Raw genomic sequence first — 24,704 nt, 5'->3', positions numbered from 1 at the left:
ACGTGGTTCACGCTCTCGCCCTGGATGAAAGGTTGGTCCGCGTTCCTTACATGGGCTACGGCTCGGGTCTGTCCCTCCCTCTCTCCGGCTGTCGGGCGGTCGGTAGCGTGACCTTCCTCACACTGGACATGCGCTCGCGAGAGTGCGTCAGCCACAGCGTTGTTTTTCCCTTTGCGGTAGCGCACGGTGAAGTCGTAACGCTGCAGCAACAGGGACCAGCGCGCTAGGCGGCCGCTCGGCTCGCTGAGTCGTCTCAGCCAGGTGAGCGCCATGTGATCCGTCTCGATCACAAATGCCACTCCATCGACGTAGTAGTCGAACTTACGCAAAGCAAAAACTATCGCGAGACACGGCTCGCGAAAGCTACCGGACGGAGAACGCCGTCATGCTCCTGAAGCAACACTGCTTTCAAGCCCAGGTCAGCCGTGTCAGCGAGCACTTTGGTGAGGTTGCGCAGTGCATCCTCGTGCTCGTGACACCAACTCCAGCGCTCGCATTTCTTGAAAAGCTTTATCAAAGGCGCCTGCAGCGCTGCGCAATCTGGGATGAACTGGCGATAAAAGTTCGCCATTCCCAGGAAGCGTCTGAGACCGGCTATATCTTGGGTGACGGAAACTTAAGCAAAGCCTCAAGCTTATCGTCGCACGGCAGAATGCGGCCTCTGTCGATCGTGAACTCCAACAGTGTTATTCGGGTCGCGGCGACCTGCGCCTTCTTCAGGTTCAAAGTGATTTCCGCGGACCTCAGCCTCTCTAGGACGTCTCTAAAGTGGCGCAGGTGTTCCTCGAACGTTTTCGAGTACACCACGATGTCGTCTAGGTACGCGAGCGCATGTTGCCACTTCGCATCTCCCAGAACACGGTACATGAGGCGCTGATAAGTAGCGGGTGCTCCTACCAAGCCAAAAGACATTCTCTTGAATTGGAAAAGGCCTCTGTGAAAAGTGAAAGCAGTTTTCTCCTTGTCGTGCTCATTCGTTTTAACCTGAAAGTATCCGCGTCTAGCATCGAGCGTTGTGAAGTACTTCGCCCCACCTAGGTTGGACACTAGGGAAGAAATCGTTGGCAGAGGGTACGCATCTTTCCTCGTAACCTCATTCAGCATGCGGCAGTCCACGCAAAGTCGATATGTATCGTCTTTCTTTGGAACCAAGACTACCGGGAAGCCCCAAGGGCTGTTACACCTCTCAACAACGCCAGTGTCGATAAGTTCGTCTAAGGCGCTGTCCAGTGCTTTTCTCTTGGCCAAGCTAATTGGTCTAGGATTGCACTTCCAAGGCAGTGCGTCACCCGTGTCTATTCTGTGCCTGACTAGGGTAGTGAGGCCCGGGCGGTCAGTGAATGTCTGATTGTACTCGTAGAGGAGCGATGACAAGCGTGCCTTCTCCCTCTCCATCACGCTGTTAACTTCCGACAAGGGGTGCGCTGACCCTCTCTGCGCAGCAGAACAGCTTTCTACCGCGGCAACCTTTTCTCTGCCCTCTCTCTCTCAGCGGCGATGGTCCGCTTGCCTCCCGGATCTCGGGCTGGGGGTGGATTTGTCACGGTCTCCCCCTGCTCGCGCCGCGTTCGGAGTCTGAATGGTCTGCGACGCCGCGGGCGCTTTCGCGAAGGGCTTCAAGGCGCCTGACGTGCGCTCCCTGTAGCCTCGGCTGCTGATGTCTATCACAATACGTGTCTTGGCTAGGAAGTCTCGTCCAAGAATTACAGGAAGGGATAAACAGGGAAGATGAACGAGGCATTGTCGACGCACGCGTCTTTCCCAGTGAACCACGATCCTAGCTGCACCGCTTGATTGCGCTGTGCCCCTCGCGAGGCGAAAAGTGGTATCGCACTCTCTCAGCCGGATTTTGTTCTCGCGGAGATGGTTCAACATCTCGTCACCGAACAAAGAAGCGCTTGCTCCTGTATCTAGTAACGCGGTGAATTTCTTTCGAGCTATCGTTAGCTCAATTTACGGCGCTGACAGGTCAACAGAACTTCCTACGCGACATGCCAAAGGCGCTAACAAACCAGGGTTTTCTGTGTAGGCCGTGCGGGATATAAGGTCGATCACCGGCGGCTTTGGCCGTTTCCCGACCGTGTTTGGTCACGGGCGGGTGGGCGGCCACACTCGCGGGCGAAGTGCTCCGGCTGGGCGCACCGGTAGCAACGGTTGCCCGGGCCCCGACGGGCTAGGCGCTGGTCGCTCTGTTCCGGTCGGTCATCTCGAACTCGCGGCCCGGATGGTGGGGACCGCGTGTCGGCCTCCCGATCTCGCCTCGGTTCGTTCCGCTCTGCGGCAGCGTGTGCTGTTCGCAACGCGTAGCTGAATGGGTCCAAAGCGCGGTCGGAGAACTCCCAACCCTTTGGGGCACGCTCGTCAGCAAACTGTGCTGACGCTTCATCTCTATATGGACTGCGCGCTGAGCTGCCATTCCACGCACAGCGCGGCTCAAGTGACAGCGATGCGGGTGGAGGCGGCCGATACGCTCGCGCAGAAAGGATGTCTCCGTGAATGCGCTTCGCCTCAGCTGCCAGCTCATCCAAATCTCTGAACCTGACTCCTCTCAGGTAGGCCGTGAAAATCGGGTGCGCTTGTCTCGTGACACGCTCAACTTTCTCCGTGTTCGTGGCGCGAGGGTCAGCGAGGCGATAAAGTTCGTCCATCGCTCGGACGTACTCTAACAGAGACTCGTCGGGGTGCTGGGTTCGGAGCACCAGCTCTCTCCTCAAACGCCACTCATAGTTTGCGGGAAGGACTTCGTCACGGAAGCTTGCTCAAAACTCCTCCATTGTCCTCGCTCGGTTGCCGGCTAGTCGGTACCAGCTGGCCGCTTGCTCCGTCAAAGAAACAGGCACAACACGCGTGAGCATTTCGGCGTCTGCGATTCCTGTCACTTGCTGATAATGCAGCAGACGTTCGAGATACTCATTTCTCCCGTAATGTCGTGGTACCCGGTGTAGGTTGGCAAGTCTATCCTAACACGTGGTAACTGGGTCGGGGATTGCAAATTGTTTTGCAAAACACCCGCTAGACTCTGCATAACCTGCATTGCGTTCTGCAAGAGCACCTCGGATGATTGCGGACTAACGCCCCCGGAGTTGGGCGCAGCCGCTGATAACGTCGAATGATGAGGCCTACCTAGGTGCCTCATTGTTCGCGCCGCGGAGCGGCGAGGCGCCCGATGTGGAGCCCCCCATGCCAGGCCTAAGTCCTACCAACGCGTCAGGGGATGTTACTCGGCTATTCCGCGTGGAACGCCCAAGATTCACAAATTCAAACCCTTCCAACGGCGCGTCAAGTAGGGAGCCCTGGTTATGTGCCGCTGGCTCTGACAGCATGAACAAAGACTGCAAGTTACTCCTGTCGGCTGCCATCCTTTGTTAGGCCGACGGTAGTCGTTCGCTCCAACAAAGGTCACTGCTCAATTGGCTAGTTCGCCCCACGTTCGAGCGACAAGATATGGGGTCACTCTGCGTCCAGCCGGCCAGGAAGGCGAGCTTCCATGCAAGCTACACGCAGGCGTTACTCAAGTACGCAACACGTTTTCCCAACCCGTGGCGCAGAGTCGCAGCCACGGCAGGTCCGGACGAAATAGGCACCGGCAGGGCACGCTAGGAAACAGTTTATTATCCTAACGCGAGGTAAAGCACACTGCGGAAGAATGTTCTATCCGTAAAATAGGTGTTCAGCAGCTCACCAGGTTGTTGACGTCGTCTGGCGTTGGTGTTCAGGGGCCGGCGGGCAGCGAAGGGGGTCCGTGGGGCAGTCAGGACAGGTCCGGCAGCGACATTCCCTTCCCGCCGCTCGTTCCCCCCTTTTATCCCCTGGTCATTTCTTCCCTGGCAGCAAATCGTTGCCGTCAAGCTTAGGCGTGCTACCCCCTCCGCGGAAGGCAGCGCGCTGCCGTGACGTCACGTCAGTGCTGGGGCGGAACTGAGCAGAGTCGCAGGGGTGCCTTCTCTCCACATTCCTGGTGGCCAGCGCGCCTGTGTAAGTCACGGTCGCCGCTGGCGCGGGGGATGAGGAGGGGATACCAGTGTATCCCACAAGCCTGAGTCGCTTTGGGAAGTCAAAACCTTCCCAACCCATGGCTCCTGCCGTTGTCTCTTATCGTACAGCTGCAACGATCCATGGCATTGCCTCCGAGGATATGGACGACTAGCTCGACCAGTAAGAACTTGTCAGCCACCCCAATGGCTGTGCTCCAGAACATTGCAAGCAGAATCTGTACTTTTGTCTGGAGTGTATTGCTCGTGAACAGTACGAGAACCACGAGGCCGTTCTTACGTTCTGGGATACCTGCCAGAATGGGCAGTTTCCTCGCTGGCGTGCCGAAACCCCTCTTGCAACGGCGCCTTTCCTCCTCCTGCACCCTCCTCGCCCTTTTCTCTCTTCCCCTCTATTTTCTCTCCTCCTCCGCCTGCTCGCCTAGTTTTTCTCTTTCACAGCCGTTCCGCTCTTCGCTCCATTCCTTTTTTTAACCTCCGGCCTGAGGCAATTCCCTCAATAGCGTTCTCTACGCGACATTTTTTTTCTGTCGCGTGGTGTATGCTTGGCCCGAATACTTGACTACGGGTAGTTTGACTCGCGTTATTGCGCGTTGGACCACGTTTCGAACGCGTACCGAAGGCGAAAATGCGTCCCCGAATCGCTTTCTCTGCAGCGGTTAATGAACGGGGCTCTGCGGCTGCAGGAATGCTCGAAAATAAGCGCACTCAAGACGCTGGACCGCGCTTTCTATGCCCGAGCCGCAGCACGGCAAAATGGCCGCCCCGCACACGCGAAGATACCGCTGTAAGCTCAATGGCGAGGCGGGAGGTTAAAAAAAAAGGAATGGAGCGAAGAGCGGAACAGCTGGGCGAGAACAACTAGGCGAGGAGGCGGAGGAGGAGAGAAAATAGAGGGGAAGAGAAAAACAGAGGACGAGGAGGGTACAGGAGGAGGAGAGGCGCCGTTGCGAGTGGGGTTTCGGCACGCCAACGAGGAAACTGCAGACGCCAACCAATGGGCTCCGTGCGCTGGTATGGTGGCGCCAGCAGCGACCACGTCGCCAGCGCCGCCTCGTGGCACTCACCGCGTTAAACCGAACGCTCAGTCACGGCCGCTCTCTCCAAGGAAGAGCGCGCGCGCCCCCCTCGAGACTGAAAGTGGTGGCCCTGCGCCTTCCTCCATACCCGATGCGTTCCCGCCAGCCCGGCCGCATAGCAGACGCGTACTGACCACGACGCCATTCTAAGTCAATGCCTGCTTCTCTGCGGATTTCAAGGCATTGAAAGCCTTGACGCCACCACTGCTACTGCTTCTGCTGATCGCTCATTCCGAGCAACCATGACTGTGTAGCAGTCCCGACGGCACTGCAATATCTGGCAGCGCAGTTGAGCTTATTGAGATTATTTAAGTACCTTTACAGTTTGAGAAACAAGCCTCGGACCCAAATAATGAATTCAGCTATGTAATTTACATCCACTGTGACATCGAATATGTGAATTTTCGGCTAGAATTGCGAAAAACGCAAACTTGCTACACATATATATCAGATGATTGTGCTCTATATCCTGCAGGGTCGACACTGCTTTACTTTTTGTATTCCTCTCAGAGAAGCATAGCTCTAAGCATACAAAAAGACGATGGGTTTCTTCCTAAGTATCTTCCACAGGACTTTCATTTCAGGAATTTCATGAAGACACCAATTAGATGAATTATTTTGGTGGTATTGCTCTTTTGGTAAATACTTAACTATAGAAAGGCCGCCGCGGTGGCTCAGTGGTTATGGTGCTCAGCTGCTGACCCAAATGACTCGTGTTCGATGCTGGTTGCGGCGGTCGCATTTCGGTGAAGGCAAAATTTTAGAGGCCTGCGTACTGCGCGATGTCAGTGCACGTTAAAGAACTCCAAGTGGTTGCAATTATCTGGAACCTCCTACTATGGCGCCCCTTATAGTCTGCGTTGCATTGGGACGATAAACCCAAATAAAATCAAAAGATTAATTTCCGAAATTAAGTGTTTAGCGATGTTGTGAAATCCCAGAAATATATATCGAGAAATTCGAACCACTCTCTATTTTTCTATTTATTCGTGTAGAAAAGGATTTGAGATCTCATAAATGCAACAAATAAAGATACAAAATTTTAAACCACTGAAGGAAATAAAACGATGCAAATAAAACACAAAAGCTTAGGTGCCACGATGTGAAACTCAGAAGTACGACGTCGCTCTCACAGGATACACACACGCACGAAAAAAAAAACTAGAAACAAAATTGACACGCTGAACCACAAATGAGCATAGCAAACGAAGACTTAAACTTCAGATGCTAGCTCCAAGAACTTCATCGTAGACCATTTCCTGTGACTGACTGAGCGCATTCCTTCGCTCTACATAAAGACATAAAGCAGCTGCTACCAATGATGGCACGTTCAATACACCCCCGTCAATGTAAACCGTTTCCCAGCTCACACTCACGAATTTAATTCCACAGTGCAGTCATTTCCAGCAGACCCTCTGTGCATGAGCGAGCATGCACAATTTCCAAGCAAAGCGTTTAAATATAGTCGTTACCTTGACTGCAGTGTTTTTATAGCTTTTATGACATTGGGTAAACACAGCAGCCGGTAGAGTACCCATAATTATCCATGTTTGTTTTCGCCTTTGGACGAAACACCTCACCGCTCGCCTTGCTCACTGCAAACTGAACCGGAGAGCTGCGTTGTCTGCGTCCGCCTTTCGCCACCGCTCTTAACCAGGTGGCGCCACTCCCGCGCGCCAAACTGCAGCGCACGGAGCTTATATCGGCGACACCGTGCACAGGATATCCTGCAAACGAGGTACCAGAGACCAAATGAGTCCGTGACCACCAGTTTCGTCGAAGACGGCTTGTGGTTTGCGCCCGCGCCAGCCCCCGAGGCAACGAGTACAAAAAGGTACGAGCTCTCATGCGAGGCGCCAAGTGCGAAATTTTTCGCGGGCTGATTCGGAATCCACGGGCTACAGTGACCGGCTTTGTCAGCGAGGTAATGAACAATGAACCAGCCCAGGCTTCGCGGGAGGACCATTATCGTCGCCTTGCTGCAATTCGCAGTGTTTCCAGCCTCTCTGCTTCACGCTTACCGGCGGACACCATGGACACCGTGAACCTTCGCGAGCTCATCCGCGTAGTTGTCCGGAATTAGCTTAGGCAGCTGCTCCCGCCTACTGCCATTCCAGCTTCGTCCTCCTTCACTGCGGCTGTCCGCGAAGAAGTGCCACGCGTCCTCTATCCTCAGTGATTCGTTGCTTCCGCGCCTCTCTAGCCGCCGTGTTGTGCGCCTCCGTCGTTCGTTGCTCGCCTCCGCCGGTGCCGGTCCGCCGTCATTACTGGCCTGCACAACTCCTACCGCACCCTCCATCTATGTAAAACCCCCGCCCGCAGCAGCGGGGTCTCGAGGCCGACGTGTAGACGATAACCGACCGACGCCCACAGTGCTTCTACTGCGCAGAAGCCGGCCACGTCTATCGTCACTGTCATTACCGCGAGCTCGGCCTTCGCGGCTTTCAGCGGGATGCTCAACGTCCTCGATACGGCGATAAGCCTCACAACATTGCTAACTGAGAGTGCATATTCACTTCCCCTTGTGCCAGTGCATAGTCACATTTTTCTGTGCTAACAGGCACTACATACTGATTTCCTCTCCTGCCAGTGCGTGGTGGTATTGCCGCCAGCGCTGAAGAGGGTAACGAACATTTCCGACGAAGAAATGGGAGGCTCGTGTTTTCTCCTCGTCCGTTATTTCTGACCGCTTCGGTGGCTAATTCTTCGGAATTCGTCCTTGACTCACCCGCAAGGCTATTTACCTACGTAAATAGCATACGTGACATCTGGTGGAGGTGCCGGGTCGGCATTTCATGTACCAGACACTCCCTACAAGCCGGAATCAAGCCAAGGACGCACACCAACGGAACACACTCTAGTTCATCAGGCCACTCGCTGACTAAAAGGCCTTCCTCCCCAATTCGGACCTCTCCCTGACTGCAGGGTACAAGAAGCGTCGGCGTTGACACAATGGATCCGCCAGCATCAACAGCGCCAGTTCTGCTTCAACATCCGCGGGACCCACGCCGTTTGCACGGCTTTCCACATGAAGATGACGAGGACTGCTGAAGCCGTTCGAATGAGTGGCCGTTTTCAATGCTTAGGACGCTGACAATAAGCCGCGCCATGTCCACTTCGCGCTCGAAGACTCTGGGAGGACATAGTTTGAGAATCGTGAAGCAGGCCTCCGCACATGGGACACATCCCAGGCGGAATTACTGCTCACTTTCACTAGAACAATTCGCAAGGAAAAGGCAAACGTTTTTTTTCTTGAAGCGCATCTAGCATCCAAACGAGAGCGTGACAGTATATGTTGAAGAGACGAAACTGCTTTTCCGTCACGCGGACCCGAACATGTCGAAACATAAAGTGCCTTTCTTGATGAGGGAAGCCGGCAGAGTGGGTGAGAGGACAAACGCGGGTTAATGACATCCTAGTCGAAATCAAGAGGAAGAAATGGGCTTGGGCTGGATTTTTCATGCGAAGGCAAGATAACCGCTGGCCCTTAAGGGTAACGAAGTGGATTCCAAGAGAAGGCAAGCGTAGCAGGGGTGGAAAATAGTGAGGTGAGTGGATAAGATTAAGTTTACAAGTGAAGGATGAGCGCAGTGGCAACGAACCGGGTTAATTTGAGAGAAATGGCAGATGCGTTTGCCCTGTAGTAGCTGTAGTCACGCTGATGGTGAAGATGTCAAGGAACAACTGGTCGCTGGCCAAGTGCGAAGTCCTCCGTCACCAGTACCGATACCGTCAGTGAGGCGGGCGCAACAGAAAAGTTCTTTGACTTATGAGCCCGGCAGTACCGCCACACAACTGTATCAATGATCGCCGCCAGTGCTGAGGGAACTGCGACTCCTCCCGCAGAGTCGCTGCGCGAGCTGATACGGGCCATAGTGATGGCTGTTCTTTCTGACCGCTGCGGTGCCTAATTCTTCGGACTTCATCCATGGCTCACCGCAAGGCTATTTGCCTACGTAAATAGTCTACGGGACAATATTAAACTGTGCTAACTTACAGTGCATATTGACTTCCCCTTGTGCCAGTGTGTAGTGATACTATACTGTGCTAATGGACAGTGCTTATTGACTTCCCGTCATGCCAGTGCATAGTGACATTTTACTGGGCTGACAGTGCATATTCACTTCCCCTCCTGCCAGTGCATGGTGATATTATACAGTGCTGACAGCGCACATTGACTTCCCCTCGTCCCAGTGTATAGTAACAGTTACTGTGCTGATAGTTAATATTGACTTCGCTTTGAGCCAGCGCATATTAATATTGTTACGTGGCGGCCAGCCGATGAATGAGAGTAGACTCATGGCAACGAGATGGTTCTAATGGGCGCCGGCTTAGCGAGAGCACTCCGTCCCGCACCACTGCCAGCTTCGTGTTCTTCGTCACATTACACGGAGTCATCGAGTGATCGTCCCTATCAAATCGAATCAAATCAAATTTATTCAACATCACTGATGCTGGAGGGCACAGTCAAAATTCAGTTATTGACTTCACAGGGAATGTGCCCCCTGGACAAAACAACGGTAGCACGCACACTTAAACACGTTGCTGTTTGTCACAAAGTAAAATAAACATTCAATATGGAAGTCCGTTATTATTCACAACAATATTAAATGTACAAAAAATTACAAGTGAAGTAGAGATTAACAGTTTCCAGCATATCTGTAGACTTGCCTTCTAAAAATATCGGGAACATGCATACAAAACCATCACAAAATATTTTATAAAGCAATGTAGCGAAACACAGAAGACACTAACGAAGGAACGCGCGAAATAATGATGGGCTTCAGCAACGGCATAATAGAAAGGACATGGTGGTGGTGTGCTGGCAGCCACGTTGAGAGAGATGAGAGAATAAGCCTGGTTCACGGAGCTTCCGGGCCACAGGATCTTAGCAGGCAATCGCTGAGGCCCCACGACGCGCCGAATGGCCTGGGCATGGGAACAGTGTCTTCATGCGCCGCCAGCGCCTCGGGTCAGTCAGGCCATAGGTTATGGGGTAGCCGCATCATCATTTCCGTCCTTTCTTGTTGTCGGGGCCGGCGACGGGGCTGAGTTGAGCGGCGAGGTTGGTGCAGGCCTGAAAGGCTGGAGCAAGGCAGGGCGACGCAGGCCAAGAACTCACGGCTGGAAGCAATGGCTAACACAGGACGCCGAAGCTCCAGGAGGAGGAATCACCTCACACGAATTGTTAAGCGGCGACCAGCGAAAAATTGAGGCGCGATGAACGATGGGCAAAAGATGATTTTAATGAGCGCTGGTCTAGTGCAAGCGCTCCGTCCCGCGCACAGCCTGCTTCGTCTTCGTCTCAACATTACACTGCGCTAACTTACAGTGCATACTGACTTGCCCTCTGGATAGCGCGTAGTGACTTTATGTATTTCCTCTGTCCATTGACACAATGCGTGCATTTTGTGCGTCTCAATTCTAACGCTCATTGTGCATTTTGATATTCAACAGTGAAGTTCCTTATAACCTAGCTCTGTAACTCCTGTGTACAAGCCTTCAACTTCATTTCCTTCGACAAATCAGAGTGACCATGCATAATACCGCTCCTACAGCAGTCTCAAAAGAAGAAATGCACAGTGTCTAAGCCATCACTCATCATGATCGTCAGCTTGACTAAGACCATTGCAGGGCAAAGGCCTCTCCCCTGTCTTCTCAAATAACCCTGTTCTTTGCCAGCTCCGCCAACCCTATGCGAGAAACATCTCAATCTCATCTGCCAACCTAACTTTCTGTCGCCTCCTGCTATGCTTGCCTTCTCTTGGAATCCACTCCATTACCATTATGGAGCAGCAGTTATCTTCCCTTCGCATTATATGTCCAGGCCCATTTCTTCCTCTTTATTTCGACTTGATATCATTAACCCGAATTGGTTCCCTAACCCACTCTGTCCACCACCGGTCTCTTATCGTTACACCTATCATTTTTATTTTCATAGCTCGCTGCGTTGTCCTTAACTTGACCAGAACCCTTTTCGTTAGCCTCCACGTTTCTCCACGTTTCTGCTCTCTTGTTGAGTACTGTTAAGATACAACTGTTGTACACTTTTCTCTTGGGGGATGTTGGTAAACTGCCATTCATGATCTTAGAGAAGCTACCACACGCACTCCACCCCATTCTTATTCATCCAGTTATTTCCATCTCACTACACGGTTGAGCTGTCACGAGCTGCCCTAAGGAGTATTCCTTTACCATTTCGAGCACCTCGATGACAATTGTGAATTGCTGCTCTCTTGCTAGACTGTTGAACAATACTTTGGTTTTCTGCATGTTCATTTTTATACCCACTGTTCTGCTCTACCTGTCTAACTCACTGATCATTCTTTGCAGTTTATACCCTCGGTGACTAAGCAAGGCAATGTCATCTCCGAATCGCAAATTAATTGGGTATTATCCATTACATTTTGTCGCCAACGGTTCCCAGTCAAGATCAGGGAATACCTCCTTTTAACAGGCGGTGAATAGCATTGGCGAAATCGTGTCTCCTTGCCTGACGCCGTTCCTTATTGGAATTTGTTGCTGACTTTATGGAGGAGAATAGTAGCTGTGCAGTTGCAGTAGACAACTTCCAATATTTTCACATGAGGCTCTTCTACGCCCTGATTTCACAATGCCTGCATGACTGCTGAGGTTTCCAATCAGTGAAATTCTTTCTCGTAATCAATAAATGCTATACATGTTGGTTCGTAATATTATCCGCATTTCTTTATCACCTAATTGATTCTGGTAATATCATTTATTGTGGAATATTATTTACAAAACCTGCCTGATCACCTGGTTGATTAAATCAAAGGTTGCCCTGACTCTATTAGCGATTACGTTAGTAAATACCTATTAGGCAACGGAGAGTAATCTGATCGGTCTGTAATTTTTCAGACTTTGGCGTCTCTATTTCATGAATTAAGAAAATGTTAGCGTTCTTCCTTGCTTCCACACGGTTGAACTCATAAGGTATTGTGTACACAGGGTAGCTAGTTTTTCTAGCACAATGTCCCCTCCTTCATCCAATAGATCTGCTGTTACCCGATTCTCACCAGCTGCTTTTACCCTTTGCATTGCTCCTACGGTTTTCTCACTTCGTCTTTCGTTACTGACGAGATGACGCATTGCTGTTCGCTATTGTCTCTCTCAGTAAACTTCTGGTTACATTGGCTACTGTATAGATTTGTGTAGAACTTATCGGCTACTTTAAATATCTTATCCATACGGCTAATGCAATTGCCCTCCTTGTCTCTTAACACAGGCTTCTGATTTTAACGTATGCCTAGTGTCCTCTTCGCCGCTTTTAGTCTACCTCCGTTCTTAAGAGCATGCTAGATTCACCCCATATAAAACTTGTTTATTTATTAACTTCGATAGCTCTGCTAGTTGTATTATGTCTGTAGGGTTACGCGCCCTCCTCTGGCATTTCTTCATCAGATTTTTCGTCTCCGGAGCTAGTTTGAAGGTATCCTGTCGAACCGTCCTACCGCCTACCTCTATTGTGCAGTCTACACTGATGTGAGATTATCGTTCATTGAATGGACATAACGATCGGCTTCCGTAGTTAAAGCTGAATATCTGTTCTGCAGTGAAATCTGGAAATTCTCTAGTTTCCCTCTTACCCCTAACTTCTTAATGGGCTTCTAGGCTAGGCTAATTCGATATCTTACCATTCTGTGGTCGCTACACCGCACCTTTCCGAAGACATCCACACACTGCACAATGCCGGGGTTAGCGCATTGTACGAAGTCTATTGCATTTTTCGTCTCACTATTTGTGCTTTTCCGGATTCACTTCCTGTTCCCTCGTTGGCGGAAGAAGGTATTCATGATCCGTAAATTATTTCTATCTGCGAACTCGACTAATAACTCACCCCTGCTATTCCTAGAACCTTTCCGATAGTCGCCTGCAGCCTGGTCGCCAGCGTGCTGCTTTCGCATCCTCGCATTGAAGTCGCCCATCAGTACAGTGTACTGCGATTTCACTTTGTTCACTGCCGATTCCACGTCTTCATAGAAGCTTTCAATGATCTGGTCATCATGGCTGGATATATGCGCGTAGGCCCGCACCACCTACAACTTGTGCCTTCTGTTGAGCATAACTACGATAGCTGCCACCCTCTCGTTAATTGATGAAGAATCCCCCACTAAGTTCTCGTCTATCCTCTAATCCGCGATAGCACAGTTTGTACCCACTCTTTAGTACTGTATAAACCTCACCTGCCCTAACTTTACGAAGCCCTATGACACCCCATTTAGTGCACGCTAGTTCCACGGGCAGCACTGCTAGACTAGCCTCACTGGATAAGGGTCTATCGTTAAACCTTGCCAGGTTCACACTCCAATGGCGGCTAGTGATTCATATCACCCTCGGCTGCGTCACAGGTCTGACCGCCACCTTGGTAAGTTGCTCCGTAGCCGCTGGAGACTGAGGGCCGAGGGTTAATTGGCTTGTTCATGCAAGGTTGTGGCCAAGTACTACACCAGGGTGGGCAAATACTGTTCTGCTGAGGGAATGCTCTGTCGGCTCTTAGGTTCTCGTCGCCAAGATCAGGCCGCACCCCTGCCCTGGATATGCAATTCGATCAGTGTGCGGATTTTTTTTCCCTTCAAACCGGGTGGAATATTGCGTGGCCCCAGGATACGAAACCCGGTCCACTTGCATGAGAGGCGGACGTTCTACCTCGACACCATTGCTGCATCTCGGTCGTAGCATAGGTGGCTTGAGGCGTCCGCCACCGCTTCGTGAGGTGCAAGGTTTGAATGCTAGCACCGCCGGACACCCAACGGTTAAAAAAAGCTGGCAGAAGAGGCCGCCTCCGCCTTACCCCCGGCACTATCATGGTGCGGGCTCGGAAAGGAGCCTTCCAGTTTTAGCCGACTACGCTTGCAAAGCTCGCGCTGCTGCTAAAAAACGGACCACCCTGAATGCTTCGTCAAAGTTCGTAAGACTTGTCCAATTCTGTGCAGCGCAGTGAGCGCTACTCTGCTTTTCTACAGGTGCAGTCTCAGTGCCCTAAGGGTGACTCCATTACAGTTCTCCAGTCACTGTTTGAGCCCCACACCTCAAGCAAGAGAGACCAGCGCTCCTTGTGCGGTTAACTCTAACACGGACGCCGTTTCACCTCTGCCTAGTGCTACAGTTATATAGTGTCCTGTAGTGAATCACATCTTCGGCGCGTCACTGCCCCTCATCATGATAATCATCAGCCTGACTATGCCCACTGTTCGGGAAGGCCGCTCTGACGTCCTTTCAAATAACCCCGTCGTTATCCAACGACGGCTACCGTTTCCCCGCAAACTTCCCAATCAAACCTGCCCACCTAAAGTTCTTCGCCCTGTATAGGCTTCCCTCCCCTTCCAATCCACTCTGTTACCCTTAAGAACCAGAAGTTATCGCGCCTTCGTACTACATGTATTGCCCAATCCCATTCCTTCCTTTTCATTTCAACTATAGGATGTCGTTAAACAGCGTTTTTTCCCTCACCAACACAGCTCACCTCTGGTTTCTTAACGTTACATCGATCATTTTCGTTCCATAGCTCGCTGCGTTGTCCTTAACATAAGCAGGACCCTTTTCGTTAGAATCCACGTTTCTGCCCCCTAAGAGAGTACCGGTAAGGTACAACGGTTACATAGTGTTCTCTTGAGGGAATTTGGTAAACTGGCATTCACGATCTGAACACCTGCTGTATACAGGCGGTGAATTGCATTTGCGAGATCGTTGCTACCGGCCGGGTGCCCTATTTTATTGCAGTTTTTTTCCGGCATTATGCAGGGCTATGGCAGCTGTGCAGTTGCTACAGATCTCTTCCAGTGTTTTCACATAAGGCTCTCCTACATCCCGATTCCGCAATGCCTGCAAAACTGCTGAGGTTTTCACGGACTCAAATGCTTTCTCGTAACCAATCAAGGCAATGTATAGGTGTTGGTTACACTCTGCCTATTTCGCTTGTAACTGATTGATAGTGTGAATATGGCCTATTCTCCAGTATCCTTTGTGAAAGCCTGCCTGATCCTTTTGTTGATTGAAATCTAAGGTTGTCCTAATTCTATTAGCGATTTTCTTAGGGAACACCTTTTACGCGACGGACAGTAAGCTGATCGATGTGTAATTTTTCACCTCCATGGCGTTTCCTTTCTTATGAATTAAGAAAACCTAAGCGTTCTTCCAAGCTTCTGGTGCGCTCGAGGTCTAGAGTCGTTCCGTATACAAGGTGGCTAGTTCTTCTAGCAGAGTCTCCCGTCCGTTTTTCAACAGATCTGGTGTTACCTGGTGTTTTCCCCCTTATGCATTGCTCCTTATGCTTTCTTCATTTCCTCTTTCATTACTACCGCAATGTCCCATTGCTGTGTGCTACCGGTTCTTTTTTAACGTTATAATTAATGTGGCCACTGTATACAGGGTGTTTCAGGGAAGACTAAGTAATTTTCAAAAATAGGCTTTTGGGGGTAAAGACATGGCTTTTGCTGTATAGTATTAGCAGTGTTGGTGGACACAGGAAATCATGTGAAGTAGCTCAAGTAGTTATCTGGTTAATTAATTTCTTATAATTAACTCTTTAACTATTACATTTGGGCGCCTTCTTCAAAATCGATATTTTTAGCCGGTCGTTAGTATTATACAGATCAGTATTTAGAACTTCTAAAACACGATTACCATCATCGATGTGGCTCGATAAAATCTGGCTACATCGTGCCAAGATACATGCGCGTTCAAAAAGCATGCAGGCAAAGCAACCTTTCCAGTGCACGTAACTAGTAAAAAAAGTCGAATTCTGTCGACCCACATCGCGAAGGATAATCGTGGTTTCAAAATTTTGATAACTGATGTTGCTGTTACTAACGACCGGCTACCAATTTCTGATTGAAACTATGCGCCTAACTCTAATAAATATAGAGTTAATTATTAACAAATAGTTAAGCAGCTTACTACATAAAACGATTCACAGCTTTCCTGGCGTCCGCCAATCCTGCTAATACGATGCTGAAAAAGCCATAGCTTTGCCTCAAAAACGGTATTTTTGAGAATTACTTAGTCTTCCTTAAAACACCCTGTAGATTTGTGTAGAATTCTTTGGCTACTTTAACCAACTTATTCATATTGCTAATGACACTGCCTTTTGGCCTCTGCTTCTCTACTTCCTCTTTCGTTACTGGCGGGTTTTCCCATTGCTGCGTGCTACTGGCTTCCTCATTAACGTCCTGATTGCATTCGCTTCAGTATAGATTTCTATAGAGCTCGACTACTTTAACTATCTTATCCGTATCGCCAATGACATTGCCTTCTTCGTGTCTAACGCACTGTTACATCTGGTTTTTACCTTTGCCCAGTTTCTTATTCACAGCTTGAGGGATACACCTTGGTTCTTTACAGCATGCTCATTTTTCTCCATAATAAACTTCCTTATGTCGGCTACCTTGCACTTATTAACTAACTTCGAAAGCTCTGCCAGTTCTATTCTGTCTGTACGGTTAGACGCTTTTATGCTTTGGCGTTTCTTAATCACTTCGTGTCGTGAGATAGCTTGATGTTGTACTGTCGAGGCACCCTGCCACCTGCTTCTATTGCGCACTCCGTAATCATAGTTGTATGATTATTGTTCATTGTATGAACATTAGCATCGTCTTCTAGAGTTACAGCCAAATATCTTTTATGAAGCGATATCCTGAATTCCTGTACTTTCCCCCTTACCGCTAACTGATTAGTGAACTTACGCTACACTACCTTTTTCCGTTCCCTCGTCATTCTAAGAAAATGCAAGACCTTTCCATTCTGTGGTCGCTACAACGTACCTTAACCCCCTACCTCAAGCCCTCTCCAAGGAAGACCTCTTTGCCACCCATCTATGTGGCTTGCCTGGTGTGTTTTGTGCCCTCTTTCACGAACCGCCCTTCCCTACCCAGCCGCCGCGGTGGCTTAGTGGTTATGGCGCTCGACTGCAGGCCCGAAAGACGCGGGTTCGATCCCGGCCGCGGCGGTCGAATTTCGATGGAGGCGAAATTCTTGAGGCCCGTGTGCTGCGCGATGTCAGTGCACGTTAAAGAACCTCAGGTGGTCGAAAATTTCCGGAGTCCTTCACTACGGCGTCCCTCATAGTCTGAATTGCTTTGGGACGTTAAAACCTCCATAAACCATAAACCTTCCCTACCCTCCGCGCTCAACCCTTCCCCTCTCTGAGCTGTGAATCTCGCAAAGGACAGCAAATGAAAGAGCTATAACCGCCCCCCCCTCCCCCAACGAAGCGACGACAGGACTCCGCACGGATCTATGAATGGTATTGAGAGGGTTGTGACGTCTACAACACCACGTGACCCTCAGTGGACCGATTACAGGGCACCGCCACACTTGAAAATGTAAGGACCCCAAAAATTTGGAAGTTAGCTCCGCCACGAAAATTCTCAAGGACGCGCAAATTTCGGAAAAGCTCGAACATTCTAGAAGCAACCAATTCGCGCATACCTCTAACGAGAACGGTACGGGTTACAATACGAGTTTTGCAGGAAAATTGCACTAGTCTAAATGATAGCGCATTTTTAAGAGCGTGGTGAAGTAGGCCCCAATTTTTTATCGAATATCAGACTTCATCTTCACTCACCGGATTACACGTCTAAATGACATTTTAGGCTTTCCTTACTACCTCTTTCGTTACATTCACTATGTCAATTACATGAGCACCACTGCAAATGTCAATAATGGAATTGTTACTGCGGCTGCTGCCCGAAAACGTTCATTACCCATCAACTCCTTCAACTCTCTTTTACAACTTGCTGACGACATTCTCCTTGTCTGTCTTCTTATTTATTGTTACTTAAGCCCATGCACAATTTTATATTTCTTGCTGCCATGCCTTCTCTGCTCTGCAGTGTATCCGCACCTGTATTCGTGCTTGCATACAACACGACAGATTCGCTCCGTTTTCTCTTCCGTAAACATAAATTAAGCACATAATCAGCACTGCAAGCAGATATTCTGCTGTCGAGTATCATTGAAGACTGAGGTCGTAGTGCGATGTGCACATCGACAGTGTAGCCTCTCTCTCGCCGTGCTCTCGCAAGAAGCCAATACAAACAAGGCCGCGCTTTCGCCAAGCTTGACGCCCTCCCCGGTAGTGTTTTGCAGTCATTAGACTACGCACCAGAGGGCATTGCAGATCCATTCATAGTTTCACAGAAAGTTGCGCGTGCTTATATTTGAGCAGCATTTAGTCATTGCCATTGCACACCCATGACATTCATGGTGGTGTTAACAAAAAGAACATCAAAAGAACACACCTTTAGTCTCCAAAGGCGGCATCGTGAACTGAAAAAATTAACTACGCTATAGGGAACAACAAAAGGAATACACTCTCCTCTAGTGCAACCCCCAACAGTCAGGACACTCCCTAATAGGGAAGAGTATGCTGCCCGATCCCCGGGGTAAATTTTGATTCCAAAATATACGCAGTGTAATACTGTTGGCTAAGGAGGCACATCTCCACCTGAAATCAAACCTTGATACACTCAGCGACGGAAAAATCAATTAGAGGAGAAATGAATCCTGGGTTAAAATCTTGGCAGCTACTAGAACTTCGCATGTTTCGAAGAGAGAAAATCCATTCGTTTCCAATCCTAAATGTACCGTATTTTTAGGGATAGAAAAATATCCCCCAAGGCTTGCGCAGCATATCCTGCCCGCTATTAGAATGAGCTAACTGCCAGTAGACTATATTTTTAGTCGTTCATATGGTAATTAGTGTTTAGAGTGTCGGCGCACTATAATTCGCGGCCTGTGCTGGCGTGAGAGTCCAGAAGCCCACCTTAGCATAGCCGTCAGCGAGTACTACAACGCAAATAGTAATTAGACGCATTGGCTACGCTTCAGTCCGCCCACGGGTTACGCCTCAAAAGCTCGGCGCCGCGCAACGTTTACACCGTCAATCTAGCCAAGCTCACGTCTCACCGTCTGCCTAGTGCGAAGCGCCTGCACACTACCTGTACCTTTCTCAACATCCCGTCAGTCTCAATAACCTGCCACTGACCTCTCCTACCAGGTCCCTTCGGCACCGTGCTGCCATCCCGCAGAGAGGCGTGTTGCCTGCTAGCACACGCCTTTCGCCGACGCCTGCTCCTCGGACATCCCGCTCCTCCTGCTAGGCACCCAAACTTCGTGCACTGCACTTCAGACTCGGCAAACCACCTTGCCGCGGACTACGAAATCGGCCTCCTTCCGTACATTTGTACGTCCGTATTGTTCAAGCGCAACTGCCGCCACTGCTCCTCCGGCCCACGCTTTACAGGCGGCGGGTCCTGCAGCGTTTCTTATGCCACACTCAGGACGGGGCCAGTGGATGACGCAATACTCGTGTCAGTTTCATTACCTACGCTAGCGCGGCTGGTTAATCCGCGCCGCAGCTTCGACAATCTCATTCTTTATAAATGCACAAGCGTCAAAATAGCAAAGTCAATAGACCTCATACAGAATTGGAAAGGAGAAGAACTTCGACGTTATAATGGACTTTGGCTCCCGAGCAGAACTGTATATAAAATGAGCCGGTACAATAAAGAATGATGAAGAAACTGACGATGTTTCACGGTTGTTAGGCGGAAAAGAAATTATGTGCGCTAGCACTTCGGTTTCGGGTTGGGGCTCGGTTTTCAAGGTCACGCAGGCTTGTGACAACCATCGACGGAAGTTGTAGAATGGGGGCCCTCGTGCTAGCATATAAACCTGGACGGGCCACTTAAGCTCCCTCTTAAGGGAATCACGCGATATCGTTAATGAGTTAATGGCCATACAAGCGGAATTTGTCTTTTTTTTCTTTAGATTCACAGATCGCTGGGAGTCATCATTCTACTCCTGGCGCAGTGGCGCAGCGGTTAAGCGAAGCGCCACTGCCCTGCAATAGCACATGCTGCTACTGGTGGGGCTTGTGAGACCTAGGTAGCGCTCCCGAGTAGCCTATGGGGCTGAAAGGTGACGGCTAACGAAAACGATTCAACTTAAATTGCGGACAACGCAGCACACCGCGCAAAGAAAATTGATAGGCATAACGTTAAGGGACAGAAAGAGGGCAGTGTGGGTCAGAGAACAAACGCGGGTTAATGACATACTGGCCGCGATCAAGAGGAAGAAATGGGTTACAGCAGCGCATGTAATGCGAAGGCAAGATAACCGATGGTCGTTAAAGGTAACGGACTTGATACCAACAAAAGGCAAGTGTAGCAGGGGGCGGCACAAAGGTATGTAAGGGGACGAGATGAGTTTCGGGCGATAAGGGGGCCACAGATGGCATAGGACCGGGTTAACTGTAGAGACATGGGAGAGGCTTTTGTCCTTTAATGGGTCCTCTAGAAATTAGAATTTGCGGTTTAAGCCGAAAAACACTGATAAATAGGCGTCGAATTCATTTTTGGAAATTCGGTTTTAACCAAAAAATGGAAGTATTTCTGGCATGTATATCACAACAAACTGGCTATTCAGTAGCAGTTACAGAAGGTCACAGCAGAAAGCTAAGATAGCCCAAAAGCCAGGAATGTGTTGAGACAAAGGTATCTTAGTAATTTAGTGCAGTGACTGTACGATATGAGGCATTGATCCGCGAACCCATACACGCCGAACACAGCTCCGTACACAGCGCCGTACACCCAAACACAGCTCGATCAATTAGCTAAGCGCTACTGGCTAGCGTAGTGCCCTCTGATCAGACGTTTATCAACCGACTTGGGGCTGTCACTTTTTTAGGGGTTTTTTTTTTCACTTCAGGTAAGAACATTATAACTTTTTGGAACATTAACAAGCAACCGTGAATGCGAAACGGTATGCGATTGCATAAACAGCTCGAAGGTGTCGTGTTTTGCTTCCGCCACAATTAAGCAGCAGTCCCATCACTACCTCATCACGCGGAGTGTAGTGTGAGCGGTCCTGTCGTTTAGCCCAGAGTGCAACCAGATTGTGACAATCAGGGTTTTAGAACTGAAATCCCTCTTGCGTTTAGGCTAATGGTCCAACTTCGGCATTTTTGCTTTTTCTTACGACTACACGACTTTCATCAGCAAAGCCCGCTGAATCAGGGGCCCTGAAACAACATCCTAGGAGAGAACTTCAACTAGCTCAATCCCTGCATTGTGTTGTCATGAACACCTGAGCCAAATTATACATTTCTATACGCAGCAGAGAGCCCACAATTACGCGCGTAAGTTGGCGAGCCCTTCCCGGCGACATTTTCAAACTCGCACCCTCCTCCGCAGCTCGCATCTGCGTAACAAGTTACTAGGTGTCTATTGGTTAAATTCTTTCCGGCGTCAGGCAACTACCGTGGTCAAGAATGTCCGGCAGGTCAACAATGTCCGCCCCTGGAGATTGCGCCGGCGGAGAAGCGCCGACATTCCAGCGTGCAATAAGTTACGAGAAGAGAGTTAAAGGCGTGCAGACGCTCAAATTTAAACATTGACTGCAGATAACTCAGCTTCTGCAAAACACATTTAAAAATTATTCCCGTATAACATTCGTGAAGCGGCGTGCTTTAACTTCGCAGTTATACCGCAACTTTATTAGAGGCACTTCTAGAGAACCTTTTAGGCAGCCATTTATGCGGTACATACTGCTACATGAGCAGCTGGTTAAAAAAAGGGTAATATAAGCTGTTCGTAACTTTTCACCGCACAGGGACCTCACATATTTCATCGACAAAAAAAATTAAATTCTTATGTATAAAATAATATTCGCCAAAGAAACCGAAACTGGCGTTGTGAAATAAACACGAAAAAAGTCCGCCAAATTTTCTAAAAATAAAAACCGCTAAGTCCAACCATCTCATATATGGCAATCGAACCAGTTCAAATCGGAGGTTTAGCAAGCGCAGCAGTGGGCGATAGGAAGCTTGATGTGGGGATGAGATTATGTTTGTGGGGACAGGGTGGCCGCAGCTGGCAAAGACAGGGTTAATTGGAGAGACATAGAGGATGCCTTAGCCCTGCACTACGTGTAGCCTGCCTGATGATGATGATGATGATGATGATGATGATGATGATGATGATGATGTAGACCCCTATGGCAGGCCATCTAATTGCGGCCGTGTTTATTTCTTTAAGAATGTCGTTAAGACAAGCTTTGCCTACTATTGACTTCTGGTCTGTAAGATTCCACCCCGTTTGTGGTTCCGCTACCGCCTCTGAGCTAGGGTGTCTGGCTGCTTGAAATGTTTACTCTCTGTTCGAACAGATAAGCGACGCCATTAAAAAGGGGGCTACGAGCGCTTTCTCATCTGCACCGGCACCAATGCAAACACCGTGCTGAAGGTTCCGCCGAAAGCGCTTTGGGAAGCATCTGTAATCGTCATTTGCAACATTTGTTCGCAAAGAAAAAAGGGCGTATACTCAGTCTTCTGGCAGCGGCTGTACTTTGCTTGCTGTCTAGCGTATGCTGGACAGAGACCTGCCTTCGGTCGCCGTTCATATATTACGATAAATGGAATGATGCATCGACACGGCGCATTTACAGCATGAGCCATGAAACCACGGAACAAAAAAGAGATGCCATTATTGATCCGGTATTCGAATCGACGATCCAGTCCAGCTCTTTGGATCTACAAAGTGGTAAGATACCCTTCGTGTTTGAATCAAAACTCAGGATCAGAACCCAAATCGAAAAATGGAAACACGCTCTTCGGTTTCTCGGAGCAAATAAAAACTTGGCACCAATCACCGATTGAAATACGTCATGAGTCACTTGCGCTTTCTCGATGTCTTTGGCCAGTACCAGGGGTGCGTGTCAAAGAAACTTTTTTCTGCCTCACCTCGCAATTTATCTTCGGCTGCTGTCCTGTACTCAGAACGCAAGAAATTAAACTTATTTTCTCATTGCTGTCCTTAATAAGACAACCAAAATATTTAAGTGGTCGGTGCACTTTCCCCTTGTCCATCGTACGGACACCGTCGGGTAGACTGCAGTTAGTGAGCACGCGCATTCCATAGCTTGGCGCTCAGATTTCTCTGGGAATATGCGCTTGGAAAAATGGCCTTTAATTGGCTAAACAGCAAAGCAGATTCCAGTTGTTGACAGCAAAACGAATAACCGATTGCTCACACAGCGGTTAGATTGCCAGTCGCCGCGCGCCCTTGTACAAGCTCCTACTACATTTCAGCCACTTCTGTGAACATGTGCGCTGTTATACGCAATACGTGCTCTACGTGAGACCCACGGACCTGTTGCAGCAGCTGCTCCTTGACGGCGAACTCGTCCTTGGTGCAGAAGCGCTGCAGGCTTGCCAAGTCCCCTTTGATGAACTGGTCCAACATGAGGATAGTGCGCTCGCGGCAACGCCTGGAGCTGATGCGCAGCACGTTCTCCAGGTTGCGCGATATTGAGGCCCACGCCGTGGTAGGAGGAGTGTCCTTGAACGGGTTCAGGCTCACCACCTGCGCCAGTGCGACTACGCATTAATCCATCTTTCAGCGCTAACTGATGAGTTGCGGCGTGTGCTGTGACAGAAATTGCTGACTGATTAATGCGACCTTTATGAAGCTGGTTAAAGAAAAATAATAGGGACACTTGAAAAGTCACCTTTAGAACGGAATTCTACAGAACTGGAAGCAACGTTGCTATTACTTGTTCATGTTTCTGCCACTGTTTCATCGCATCCGCCGCGTTATTTCAATTCATCTTATTTTTATTTCGACACAAATATTCATGTGCTGATTGTGTCCGCCGAGAACTTGTTCCGGCCCGTTTGTCTAACCTTTCCCCAGTTCCGCACTCGCCCCTTGTCATTGAGTTTTTTTAATTTTCGCGCCGCAGGCAAGTGACCTGGTGATATCATCGCCCTCTTGGCTAATCAGCGACTTTTGAGATTAACCCGGGACGCGAAATTACATTAGGAGAAGTGTACTAGTAGGCCGGCGGGAGTTCCCGGGTTCGGACCCGACCGCGGCGGCTGCGTTTTTATGGAGGAAAAACACTAAAGCGCCCGTGTGCTGTGCGATGTCAGTGCACGTTAAAGATCCCCAGGTGGTCGAAATTATTCCGGAGCCCTCCACTACGGCACCTCTCTCTTCCTTTCTTCTTTCACTCTGTCCTTTATCCCTTCCCTTACGGCGCGGTTCACGTGTCCAACGATATATGAGACAGATACTGCGCCATTTCCTTTCCCAAAAAGCAATTATTGTTATTAAGTGCGCTGAATTACATTAATTGCCACATTCTACTTTGGGCAGGGTGTAATTCCATCACAATGTCACGTGACCTTGTGACGTCACCGCCCTTTCGGCCAATCAGCTAACACCCGACGCGAATCGCATAATGTGAAGTCTGATGCTGCTGCAATAAAATGGCCACATCCTTCGCGCCGTGAGGCAATAGAGGAAGCTAGGCGTAAAAGAAGAAAGAGGCGCCATACAGCACTGCTCCAGGTTACTTTAGACCGAATGGGGGCCTTTAACGTGCACTCACATCTCGCAGCACACGGGCGCCTTTTGTGTTTCGTCTCCATCGAAGCTCGCCCCATTCTGAACCCACGCCCTCCCGCTCAAAAGTCCAGGATTGCTGGCCATATTTGGGCTCGGTGGCTGTGCCACGATGCGGTCGATTAACCCGTTCTGCCTCGGCATGCAGGTGATTGCTCCCCTCTGGATTACCACGCTTTTCCTCGCCCCTCTTGCTGCCTGTCCAC

General features: G+C 49.6%; 1 protein-coding gene across 1 annotated transcript in view; it reads right to left on the bottom strand.

Moving 5' to 3' along the window:
• Positions 1–24,704, bottom strand: part of LOC144103923 (uncharacterized) — a 397,175-nt gene that overhangs the window by 164,342 nt on the left and 208,129 nt on the right. Inside the window, exon 3 of the mRNA XM_077636642.1 lies at positions 23,242–23,454. Within this exon, the coding sequence (XP_077492768.1) occupies positions 23,242–23,454 (213 nt within the window). The remainder of the gene's footprint in view (positions 1–23,241; positions 23,455–24,704) is intronic.

This window comes from Amblyomma americanum, chromosome 9 (genome assembly GCF_052857255.1).
Source record: "Amblyomma americanum isolate KBUSLIRL-KWMA chromosome 9, ASM5285725v1, whole genome shotgun sequence".
In the NCBI taxonomy this organism is placed as follows: domain Eukaryota; kingdom Metazoa; phylum Arthropoda; class Arachnida; order Ixodida; family Ixodidae; genus Amblyomma; species Amblyomma americanum.
Note: the sequence above shows the minus strand (reverse complement) of the source record. Positions and strands in the feature narration are given on the sequence as shown.